The sequence below is a fragment of the Symphalangus syndactylus genome, chromosome 4 (genome assembly GCF_028878055.3).
Source record: "Symphalangus syndactylus isolate Jambi chromosome 4, NHGRI_mSymSyn1-v2.1_pri, whole genome shotgun sequence".
NCBI classification, from domain to species: Eukaryota; Metazoa; Chordata; class Mammalia; order Primates; family Hylobatidae; genus Symphalangus; species Symphalangus syndactylus.
This window is the reverse complement of record NC_072426.2, coordinates 44549683-44560615: the sequence shown is the minus strand read 5'-3', so window position 1 is coordinate 44560615 and position 10933 is coordinate 44549683. Positions and strand designations below refer to the sequence as shown.

At 51.4% G+C, this 10933-nt stretch overlaps 1 protein-coding gene across 6 annotated transcripts; it reads left to right on the top strand.

Moving 5' to 3' along the window:
* The first annotated feature begins 2 nt into the window (after nucleotides 1–2).
* TYSND1 (trypsin like peroxisomal matrix peptidase 1) lies at nucleotides 3–10923 on the top strand. Of its 6 annotated transcripts, none has more exons than XM_055274561.2 (5): nucleotides 3–4722; nucleotides 6190–6320; nucleotides 7303–7488; nucleotides 7738–7790; nucleotides 9992–10923. In XM_055274561.2, the coding sequence occupies exons 1-5, from the start codon at nucleotides 3557–3559 to the stop codon at nucleotides 9995–9997; spliced, it is 1542 nt and encodes a 513-aa protein (XP_055130536.1). In that variant the 5' UTR covers nucleotides 3–3556; the 3' UTR covers nucleotides 9998–10923. The 6 variants fall into 6 exon arrangements, with proteins under 6 accessions (XP_055130536.1, XP_055130538.1, XP_055130539.1 ...); XM_055274563.2 differs by having other exon boundaries at nucleotides 7392–7488; nucleotides 9992–10083; XM_055274564.2 differs by lacking the exon at nucleotides 7738–7790 and having other exon boundaries at nucleotides 7392–7488.
* Nucleotides 10924–10933: the final 10 nt, after the last annotated feature.

Below are 10933 nucleotides of genomic sequence, written 5' to 3'. Positions count from 1 at the left end.
AAAGTTCCCTGCATAGAGGAAGAGACATTTAGGGTGCGTGTGAGATACTTGAATTTTGCCACCAGGAGGGGGAAAGAGGCTGGGGTACTAGAGGTAATAGATTTAGTACTACTTGGGAGATTTGGAACATGCTGTGGACCCAGGGTTGTTGGTCATCTCTGCAACAGGATGGGGATGGCAGATGTTTGAGCAAAATCTATATTAACATGCTAGCAAGGACTAGTTCTAGTTTAGCTGTGTTTCACTCATTTTACACAGAATTAGAATCGGCTGGGTGTGGTGACTCACGCTGTAATCCTAGCACTTTGGGAGGCTGAGGTGGGTGGATTGTCTGAGCTCAGGAGTTTGAGACCAGCCTGGGGAGCAGGGTGAAACCCCATCTCTACTAAAATACAAAAAAATTAGCTGGGCATTGTGGTACACGGAGTAGCTCCCAGCTACTCTGGAGGCTGAGGCGGGAGAATTGCTTGAACTAGGAGGTGGAGGTTGAAGTGAGCCAAGATCATGCCACTGTACTCCTGCCTGGGTGACAGAGCAAGACTCTCTCTCTCAAAAAAAAAAAAAAAAAAAAAAAAAAAATTAATTAAATGCTACATTTGGCAAAATGGGAAGGAAAGAATTTCCTTTACTAGGCTTGTAGGAAGCCTTGCTTTTAGAAAAACCCAAATGAGATCATAAAACTAAAGTACTGGGACAAACAGTGGGAAACAGTGCAATGAGTTCTTTTCAACCAAGTATTAAAGTATTGGAGATGTTGCCGGGCGCGGTGGCTCACGTCTGTAATCCTAGTGCTTTGGGAGGCCAAGGCGGGCGGATCATGAGGTCAGGAGTTCAAGGCCAGCCTGACCAACATGGCAAAGCTCCATCTCTACTAAAAATACAAAATTTAGCCAGGCCTGGTGGGACGCACCTTTAATCCCAGCTACTCGGGAGGCTGAGGCAGGAGAATTGCTTGAACCGGGGAAGCGGAGGTTGCAGTGAGCCGAGATCCCACCACTGCACTCCAGCCTGGATGACAAAGTGAGACTCCGTCTCAAAAAAAAAAAAGTACTGGAGGTGTCCTGTTGTCCTTGTTACTGTGAAAGGATGCCATGGGTTGTATGGGCAAATGAGTTGGTTTTGTTTGAGGCAGAGTAGAAAATAAGATTAGGCTCAGTCAATGAGCCTAGCACTCAACAGATCTTACTTTGGCTGTTCTGGCTGTGACTTGGGACTTCTTTTTACCATGGTCTGCTGTAAACACAGAAAAACCCAGTGCCTAACAGTTCATGCTGGAGTCTTGAGCATTGAGGGAGAATCACTGGACTCTAGAGAGAAAGTTTGTTTGTTTGTTTTTTGAGTTGGTCTCGTTCTGTCGCCCAGGCTGGAGTGCAGTGGTATGAACATAGGTCACTGCAGCCTTGACCTTCTGGGCTCAAGTGATCCTCCCATCTCAGCCTCCCAAGTAGCTTGGGACCACAGGGGTGCACCACTGTGCTCAGCTAGTTTTCAAAATTTTTGTAGAGTTAAGGTCTCATCATGTTGCCCAGGCTGGTCTCAAATGGTCTGAAACTCGTGGGCACAGGAAATTCTCCTGCCTCAGCCTCCCAACGTGCTGGGATTCCAAGTGTGAGCCCCTGTGCTCCACCAAGAGAAAAACTCTTTAATTGCTAGGAAGTTGGGATAAAGAAATTTTGCGTGATCAAGCCACCTTCTGTGTCATAGAACCAAAAGAAGACTGCCTGCTATGGCAAGAGGGCCTAATTTTACTCCTGACTCATACTATCATGGATAATCGTTTTCCTTTCTCTAGCAGGCTTGTATCACTGGGAGTACTGGGAGCATTATCCTGTGTTGTGCTGGGGTTATACCAAGCAGTGTTAACTTTATTTAAAGAATTCAGGCAGAAAGTTTAGAGAATTTAAGTAGCAATTGTATATAGTAAGCAATATAGTAACCTTAATAAAAATTAATGGTGGCGGGGCACGGTGGCTCACGCCTGTAATCCCAGCACTTTGGGAGGCCGAGGCGGGCGGATCACGAGGTCAGGAGATCGAGACCATCCTGGCTAACATGGTGAAACTCCATCTCTACTAAAAATACAAAAAATTAGCTGGGCGTGGTGGCGGGCGCCTGTAGTCCCAGCGACTGGGGAGGCCGAGGCAGGAGAATAGTGTGAACCCAGGAGGCGGAGTTCGCAGTGAGCAGAGATCGCGCCATTGCACTCCAGCCTGGGCGACAGAGCGAGACTCCATCTCAAAAAAATAAAAAAAAAATAAAAAAAAATAATGTGTATTTTATCAGTTCAGTGATAAAGCAGACCTTTGTAAACTGTCTATCTTGTGGTGACTGATTGAGGGTATCATGAAGCTCCGCGCCTCCGCCCCCACCCCCCCCGACATACTCGTTCATCCTCCTCTGTCCTAAAGCGTACTTCTTTGGAAAAGTAGAGAAGTTTTATGTTAGTGTACACTAGAGATGGTAAACTATGCCTTGTGGGTCAAATCGGGCCTGCTGCCTGTGTTTGTATGGCCTGTGAGCAAAGAAAGGTTTTTACACATTTAAATGGTTGGAAAAAATATTTAAAGAACGCTATTTTTGGACACAATTATATGAAATTCAAATTTCAATGTCTGTATCTTTTTATTGGGACACAGCCACCGCCATTCCTTTAGCTTTTGTATGCAACAGCTGCAGAGTTGACTATTTGAGACACATTGTATGGTCCCCCCAAACTGGAACTGTTTCCATTCTGGCCTTCTACAGAAAGTATTTGGACCCTGGCCTAGATAAATTCTGGGTGGTGGTTATGTTATGTGAAATGTGCACACTGCAAAATATAGGGCTGTATGATTAAAATTTTTTATTTCAGCTACTGTTCACAGTCGATTTAAAGGGCAATTTAATTTACAGCAAATCCAGTTTCTCGGAGATTTGTGTTGGGGCTTTGGCAGCAAAAAAAAATCGTAGGAGTAATCTTGAGAGTTCCATGCCCCCTAGTGGATTGCTATAGGGTTTACTTTTAAATTTTCAAAATACTGAATTGGCCAAGGATTTCCTTGGTCCATATTATCCCAAGGCTCAGAGGCTGAAGGTCGCCTAGACCTGGGCAGATGCTAACAGGTACTATCATGGCCTGGGCAAATCTGGCCACGTCAGCGCTCATTTCTATTCCCTTTCCCACAGTCCAGCAAACAAGAGACTAGGCTTGAAGGGACCCACCCTCCTCTCCTCCGATTCCTCGTGACGCCGCACACCTCTTACTCTCCCCGGGGCTCATCCGGGGGAATGGGGCAGAGATTCTGTCCCACCGGTTGGACAAACCAACGAGGGCGGGGAGAGGAAAAAAAAAATCAGAATAGGTAGCCAATCAGAGCTCGGCACAAGCCCAGCCAATCGGGTCGGGTCAATTGGGGCTTAACCAATCGGGCTCGATAAGGAAGACCTGAGTCAGAGCTTGCGCCTCTCGCTTCCAGCTGTGGGTGGCGCTAGGCCGGTTGAGCCGGACCGGGTAGGGGTCTTCGCTCGCTAGCTCGCTGTTTCTCGGAGAGGCCCCCGAGTGTCCGGCGTAGAGGCCATGAGAAGGCAGTGGGGGTCTGCCATGAGGGCGGCCGAGCAGGCGGGCTGCGTGGTGAGCGCCTCCCGGGCCGGACAGCCCGAGGCGGGCCCATGGAGCTGCAGCGGGGTAATCCTGAGCCGTAGCCCGGGCCTGGTGCTTTGCCACGGGGGCATCTTCGTCCCCTTCCTGCGAGCTGGCAGCGAAGTCCTGACCGCGGCCGGTGCCCTCTTCCTCCCTGGCGACAGTTGCAGCGACGACCTGCGCCTGCACGTGCAGTGGGCCCCAACCGCCGCGGGTCCCGGGGGCGGCGCAGAGCGGGGCCGCCCAGGGCTGTGCACGCCCCAGTGCGCGAGCCTCGAGCCCAGCTCACCTGCCCCGTCCCACGGGCGTCCCCTGCAGCCCCGGCTTCCCGCTGAGCTGCTGCTGCTGTTGAGCTGCCCGGCCTTCTGGGCCCACTTCGCGCGCCTCTTCGGGGACGAGGCAGCGGAACAGTGGCGCTTCTCGAGCGCGGCGCGGGATGACGAAGTGTCGGAGGACGAGGAGGCGGATCAACTGAGAGCGCTGGGCTGGTTCGCGCTGCTGGGCGTGCGGCTAGGCCAGGAGGAGGTGGAGGAGGAGCGCGGGCCAGCCATGGCCGTGTCGCCTCTCGGGGCCGTGCCCAAGGGCGCGCCATTGCTTGTCTGCGGCTCCCCTTTCGGCGCCTTCTGCCCCGACATCTTTCTCAACACGCTGAGCTGCGGGGTGCTCAGCAACGTGGCCGGCCCGCTGCTGCTCACCGACGCACGCTGCCTGCCCGGCACCGAGGGCGGCGGCGTGTTCACCGCGCGGCCCGCGGGGGCGCTGGTGGCGCTGGTAGCGGCGCCGCTCTGTTGGAAGGCCGGCGAATGGGTGGGCTTCACCCTGCTCTGCGCCGCCGCCCCCCTTTTCCGCGCCGCCCGCGACGCGCTTCGCCGCCTGCCCCCCAGCGCCGCTGCCCTGGCCGCTCTCCTGCCGCCAGAGGTGGGCGTCCCGTGGGGTCTGCCCCTCCGAGACTCTGGGCCCCTGTGGGCAGCCGCAGCAGTGTTGGTGGAGTGCGGCACCGTATGGGGCTCCGGAGTGGCTGTGGCACCCCGCCTTGTAGTGACCTGCCGGCACGTGTCCCCTCGGGAAGCAGCCAGGGTCCTGGTGCGCTCCACCACCCCCAAGTAAGCCCGCAGGGCTGACCCCACTTCATCCCTTTCCAGGTCTCAGATCTGGGTCCAGCCCTAATACTCTTGAATATTGTGCAGGCCTTTCTTGTGTCACGCGGATGCTTTGGGCGTGTAGTGGGTAGAGATCTGGAACCCTCCCCTCATCCTTTATATCCAGAACCCCTGTGGGGAGAATCTGGGGCAAGGTGTCAAGCTCGAAGCAGCTCTGGATTTGGGTACTGTGGGACAACCTGAATCCGGAACTGGGCATCTTTGAGCTCCCCTCAAAGTCTGAGTTTCTTCTGGGCAGCTTCACTGTCTGATAGCCCTGCACGCCATACCCCACGGTTCTCTGGCCCTTTGAACAGAGATTCCCTAACCCTGCTGCTTTTCCTCTGAAAGTGATAAGGTCCCAGAGGCCCAGGATGGTGCTTTCCTGGGGTAAGGAGATGGGTTTGTTAATTTTATCCATCTTTTAGAGCTTAGCCAGACCTTCCCTTCTGAGTGAAGCGTGGGTTTCTACCTAATCAGAAAGTAGGGGGGTGGCCCAGGCAGCTGTACGTGGTTCAACCCACCCTTGCAGCCCAGGCTTTTCCACATCTCTTTCCTGAATCCCCAAGCTTAGCCAGGTGTGGGTAACACTGCCCAGTTTTGCTATAGGTGTCCCCACTGGTGGCCTATAGGACAGCCATGACTTTATAGGGAAGACTGATGATGAAGGTTTCCCCATGGTGTGTGGCCCCCACCAGATTCCTTCCACTCCCCCCCACATGCCCCTTGCTCCTAAGGAGACTGCCAGGTCTGTTGGAAGCTACCCCTACAGAGTGTGTAGTAGGACGCCCCTGTCTGATCCCGGGCAAGTCACTTAATCTGTCTAAGCTGCCTCCTTGGGAGTTGATGCGAAATGTCGCGGAACGGAGCCTGCCACGTAGTGTGCTACAGAAGTGTTAGCATGTATGTAAATAGGGACCCAGAGGAGTGAAACCATGTCATACCTGCCCCACCAACTGAAGGGATTGTTGTGGGTATCAACGAGGCAGTGAAGGAAAGTGTTGTGTTTGCCTTGGCTCCTCCCACTTCCTGTTTGGTGTTGGGAATGTTACCGAGCGTGTCTGGGCCTCAGTTATACCACCTAAAATGGAGATAATGCCAGTGCCTAGTTTATAGGGTCGTGAAGACTAAATAAAGTGATGTCCACAAAGCATTAACACCAAACCTCGCCCACAGTGCTAAGTGTCAGGTTGATTATTCAGGTACAGGAAGCTTTATAGAAGTAGCACAGTTTGTCAACCACCTTTGGAGATACCACAGAATGGTTACATGATACAGGCCCAGAGTTGCCTGGCTGGTTGATTTCAGGGCTGATACCCAGATCTTCTGACTCGAAGTCCATGACTTTTCCTGTCACTCTCAGCTCCTTGATTTCTCCCAAGTACTGAGGAGTCAGAAAGCTAGCCTGTCATTTGTTTCCTTTGCTCCCAGGAGTGTGGCCATCTGGGGCCGTGTGGTATTTGCCACTCAGGAGACATGTCCCTATGACATAGCAGTGGTGAGCCTGGAGGAGGACCTGGATGATGTCCCCATCCCTGTGCCCGCTGAGCACTTCCACGAAGGTAAAGGACAAAGGGTGCAGCCTGAAGGAGGGCCCCTCTGGGCTAGGGTGGGCCTCAGGAAGGAGAATCAGTGTTGGGCCTTCTCACGAAGTCAGGGTGGCATTGGTCAAGATCCTTGGAGGCCTCCCTTCTTGTGCTGGTGGGGCATGTGGAGTGCCCTGTGAAGGATAAAGCACGCCCTTTCCCTGAGTGCCTACAGCAATGTAGTGTGAGGATGCTGGGCCTTTGGGGTTCCTTAACACTTCAGGCTGGTCAGAGAGGCATGTGGCACTTTCAAGGCTCCAGGGGCACGATTTGGGTAAAAGGCTTTGTGATGCTGCCATATAAGTACTGATGTCGCAGTCCATGGAGGCAGTGTGATACGGTGACGAAGGGTCCAGGGGCTCTGGATGGGCATCTTTCCTCTGCCACTTATTAGTCCCATGTCCTTGGACTGGCTAGTTAACTGTCCTCTGCCTCATTTTCCACGTCTTTGAAATGGGGCTAATGCATCCTACTTCTGGGCGTTATGAGGGCTGGGCGCGACGTTGCCTGTAAAGCACTTACCCCCATGCCCTGCACTTGGAAAAAGGAAGGTCATGGCTGCCTTATAGCCATCATCACCATTTCTTTTCACCAAGAGACTTCTTAGGAGTTCCAGGAGGAGATGGGTGTGAATTCCACAAGCATTTATTGAGCATGTAGCTAGGTGTTAGGAACTCCTAAAAGTCACTGCCCCGCCTGTCCAGGGAATGAGGACTGGGAAACAGCCTGTTGCTCAGAAGTGGTCATGCAGATACAGTGCTAGGAGCTCAATGGAGTTCTCTGCCTCTTCCAGCCAGGAGACCTGGGGAAGGCTCTCTGGAGGCAGGAGTATCTGAGCGGAAACTTGAAGGGTGGAGAGGTTTGGGACGTTTGGAGAGGGTAGGGATGGGAGTTAGGGAGTGTGAGTCCTGCTATAACACAGGTGTCCCCAGCTTCACCCTCCTTCCTTCCCTGGCAGGCGAGGCTGTGAGTGTGGTGGGCTTTGGCGTCTTTGGCCAGGCTTGCGGGCCCTCGGTGACCTCAGGCATCCTTTCGGCTGTGGTGCAGGTAGATGGCACGCCCGTAATGCTGCAGACCACGTGTGCTGTGCACAGCGGCTCCAGTGGGGGACCCCTCTTCTCCAACCACTCAGGAAACCTCCTTGGTAACCAGCTCTTTGGCCCCCTCCTGTCCTCCCACTTGCCAGAACCTCAGTCCCATCCCATGAGTGCTTGTGGCCAGCCCCAGTGCACCCTCTGTCTGGGAAAATAGTGGGCATTATGAGTGAGCTAGCCAAGGTTTGCAGGCTGTTCTGATGGTGGAGAGGGAGGGATGCTGAACTGGGAGGAAAGAGATCTGGGCTCTGGTCCCTTCTCTGCTACTAATCTAATCTGGTTTGATCTGTGAAATTCAGGAGTTGGATTAGTCAAAGCGTCACAGACTCAAAAGCCAACAGAGGCTGAAAAGGTAAAGCAAATGAATGAGGGAAGACAACAGGGCGGGGAGGGGAGGGGTCTAAACTGAAGCGCACTCGACTCAGCCACTGCAGACTGTGGCCATGAAGGAGGATGGGCCTAACGTTGGCTGGTATTCTAATATTTTCACAAGACATGTAAAGCTTTTTTAAAAAAAATACATGTGGCCATTAAATCAATCAATTTTTAAATTTTGGTAACATTCAGGTTTTTAAAACACAGTCTGTTTAGCTGTCAAAAAGAAAAAAGAAAAAAACATGAGTTCATCTAGAAACCTCCAACTCCAGTCCAGTCTAACTCTCCTTGTTTGTTTCTTCTTTCTCCTGTAGTGAGAAACCTTGCTCTTGCTGTCTACAATATGTTTACTTATCTGTTCCACCCTAGTATACAAGTAAAGTTGTATTTGCATAACTTTAGTATATTTCCTCTAAATATTTAGTACTTACAAAGAGGAAATATTAGAGCCATAAGTAATATTTAGAGCCGTAAGTCTAGGCCTGGTGTGGTAGCTCGTGCCAGTAATCCCAACACTTCCGGAGGCTGAGGCAAGAGGATCACTTGAAATGGGACCAGCCTGGGCAACATAGTGAGACCCTGCCTCTATTTTTATTAAAAAAATTTTTTTTTAATTAAAAAAAAAAGGAAAATACTAAGCCTACCTTGGAGAGGCCTGGCAGATACCACCTCAGCCAAGTGATCAAGGTGAACATCACAAGTACTCCATACAGACATCAGACAGCTGAGACACTGGGAAGGACACATGGCTTTTATGGTATTCTTCCCAATAATGCATAACCTTAAACGATTAAAAGTAATGGCAAAACAAAAGTAATGACAAAAACCGCATTCACTTTTGCACCAATCCAATAGTCATGAGAAAACATTAGGTAAGCCTCAACTGAGGGTCATTCTCTAAAATCACTGACCTGAGCCAGACATGGTGGTATGTGCCTGTAGTCCTGGCTCTGCAGGAGTCTGATGTGGGAAGATCACTTGAGCCCAGGAGTTCAAGGCTGCAGTGAACTATGGTCACCATTACACTCTAGCCTGTGTGACAGAGCGAGACCCCATCTCAAAAAAATAAACTGTATGTTTATTTAAAAAAAAAAAAAAGCCAGGTATGGTGGCTCACACTTGTAGTTCTAGCACTTTTGGAGGCCAGGGCGGGAGGATTGCTTGAGTCTGGGAGTTCAAGACCAAGCTGGACAACCATAGTGAGGCCCCATCTCTACAAAATATTTTAGGGAGGCTGAGGCGGGAGAATCACTTGAGCCCAGGAGGTCAAGGTTGCAGTGAGCTGTGATCCCACCACTGCACTCTAGCATGGGTGACAGAGCGAGACCTTGCCTCTAAAACAAGAACAACAACAAAAAAACTAACTAAATAAAATAACCTGCACTCTTAAAAATGTCAAGGCCGTGAAAGATAAGGAAAGACTGAGGAATTGACTCAGATTGGAGGAGATTTGGGAGATGTGACAACTAAATGCAATATGGAGTCCTAGACTGGATGCTGGAACTGAAAAAGGACATTAGTGGAAAAACTAGTGAAACTCATGTCAATGAGTTCTATAGTTCACTTAATAACAGTATTCTACCAAGGTATATGTTTTGGTTTTGATAAATATTTTTTGGTGACATTAGATATGAACATAAAGGAAAGCTGGTCAAAGGGTATATAGAATTCTGCACTTATTTAGGCAAGACTTCTGTATGTCTGAAATTATCTTTAAAAAACTACACACACATCCATGTACCGAGCAGGCCAAACAAAACATGTCTGTGGGTCTGATTCATTCATTCATTCATTCATTCATTCATTCATTCATTCATCAAGCCTTTGTTGAACGCCTACTTGGCACAAGGCACTGTTTCAGGTACTGGGGAGACTGCATTAACAAAACATCAAAGTCCTGCCCTTATGGAGCTGACACTAGGTGGAGAGAAAGATAACAAGTGAAATAAGTGAACTATTTAGTGTGTTAGATTTTGGGAGTGTTAAGGAGAACGTAAAGCCAGGAAGGGGTGTGGGCAGCAGGTGTTCATGTCTAGAAGCTCAGCGTCTGTCACCGTGCGGGGTGGTATCCAGCCCTACCAGGCCCTGGGGGCTCCAGGGTGGAGGTAGTCCTCCTCCCTTCTCCAGCCTTTCTGCCCCCTGGCTCACATCCTCTTTTGCTCTCTGACTCCTTAACAGGCATAATCACCAGCAACACCCGGGACAATAACACGGGGGCCACCTACCCCCACCTGAACTTCAGCATTCCCATCACGGTGCTCCAGCCGGCCCTGCGGCAGTACAGCCAGACCCACGACCTGGGTGGCCTCCGTGAGCTGGACCGCGCTGCTGAGCCGGTCAGGGTGGTGTGGCGGCTGCAGCGGCCCCTGGCAGAGGCCCCACGGAGCAAGCTCTGAGGCTGTGTTACTACCTTTGGAAAGAAGAGTGACCTTTTTCTGCTGTAGGAAATGATGTTGAGGTGATGGTGGCCTCAGGAATCAGGGCCCAGCCACTGCAGGGGCCTGGGCTGCCTCTCATCTCCACCCACTGACTGCAGTCTGGGCTTTGGGCTCTGGGGCAAACTTCTCTTCAGCCCCATGGATCCTTAACCTGGCAGCCCGTTTTGGGGTGCTTTCTTGAGCCCCCAGTTCTCTGCCCCCTAGCACTAGACTCAGCTGTATTGTTTTTCCTTCTGGGGAGCCCACTCCAACTGCACAGAAGTTCTGGGCCTGACAGGTAGATGCCAGCTGGAAGGCAGGCCCGTGCCTGGTTTTGCATCTTCCCCTGAGGGCCATTGTTATCCTGGAGCTTCGGTGGGGCCTTGGCTCCTGTCTGCCTCTCAGTCAGAGTCAGGGCTGACAGAGGACTCAGCTTCCTCGGCATCTCAGCAGAAACCTTGCTCTGCAGACCAGAGACAGAAGGGACAGAAAGAGGAGTGCCTCCTGCTGTGCCAGGCCCATGGGCAGTGCAGGCAGATCCCTGAAGGTCAGCACCCCTGGGTCTTCATATGCCAACAGGGGCGCTCTTGACACTGTGCCTTCATTTTCCAGCCCACAGCCTGGGTCTCAGGGATCTTGAGGGATAGAACATGTCTGGTTGGGGCTTGGGAATAAACATGATCTATTGAAAAACCTCTGTATT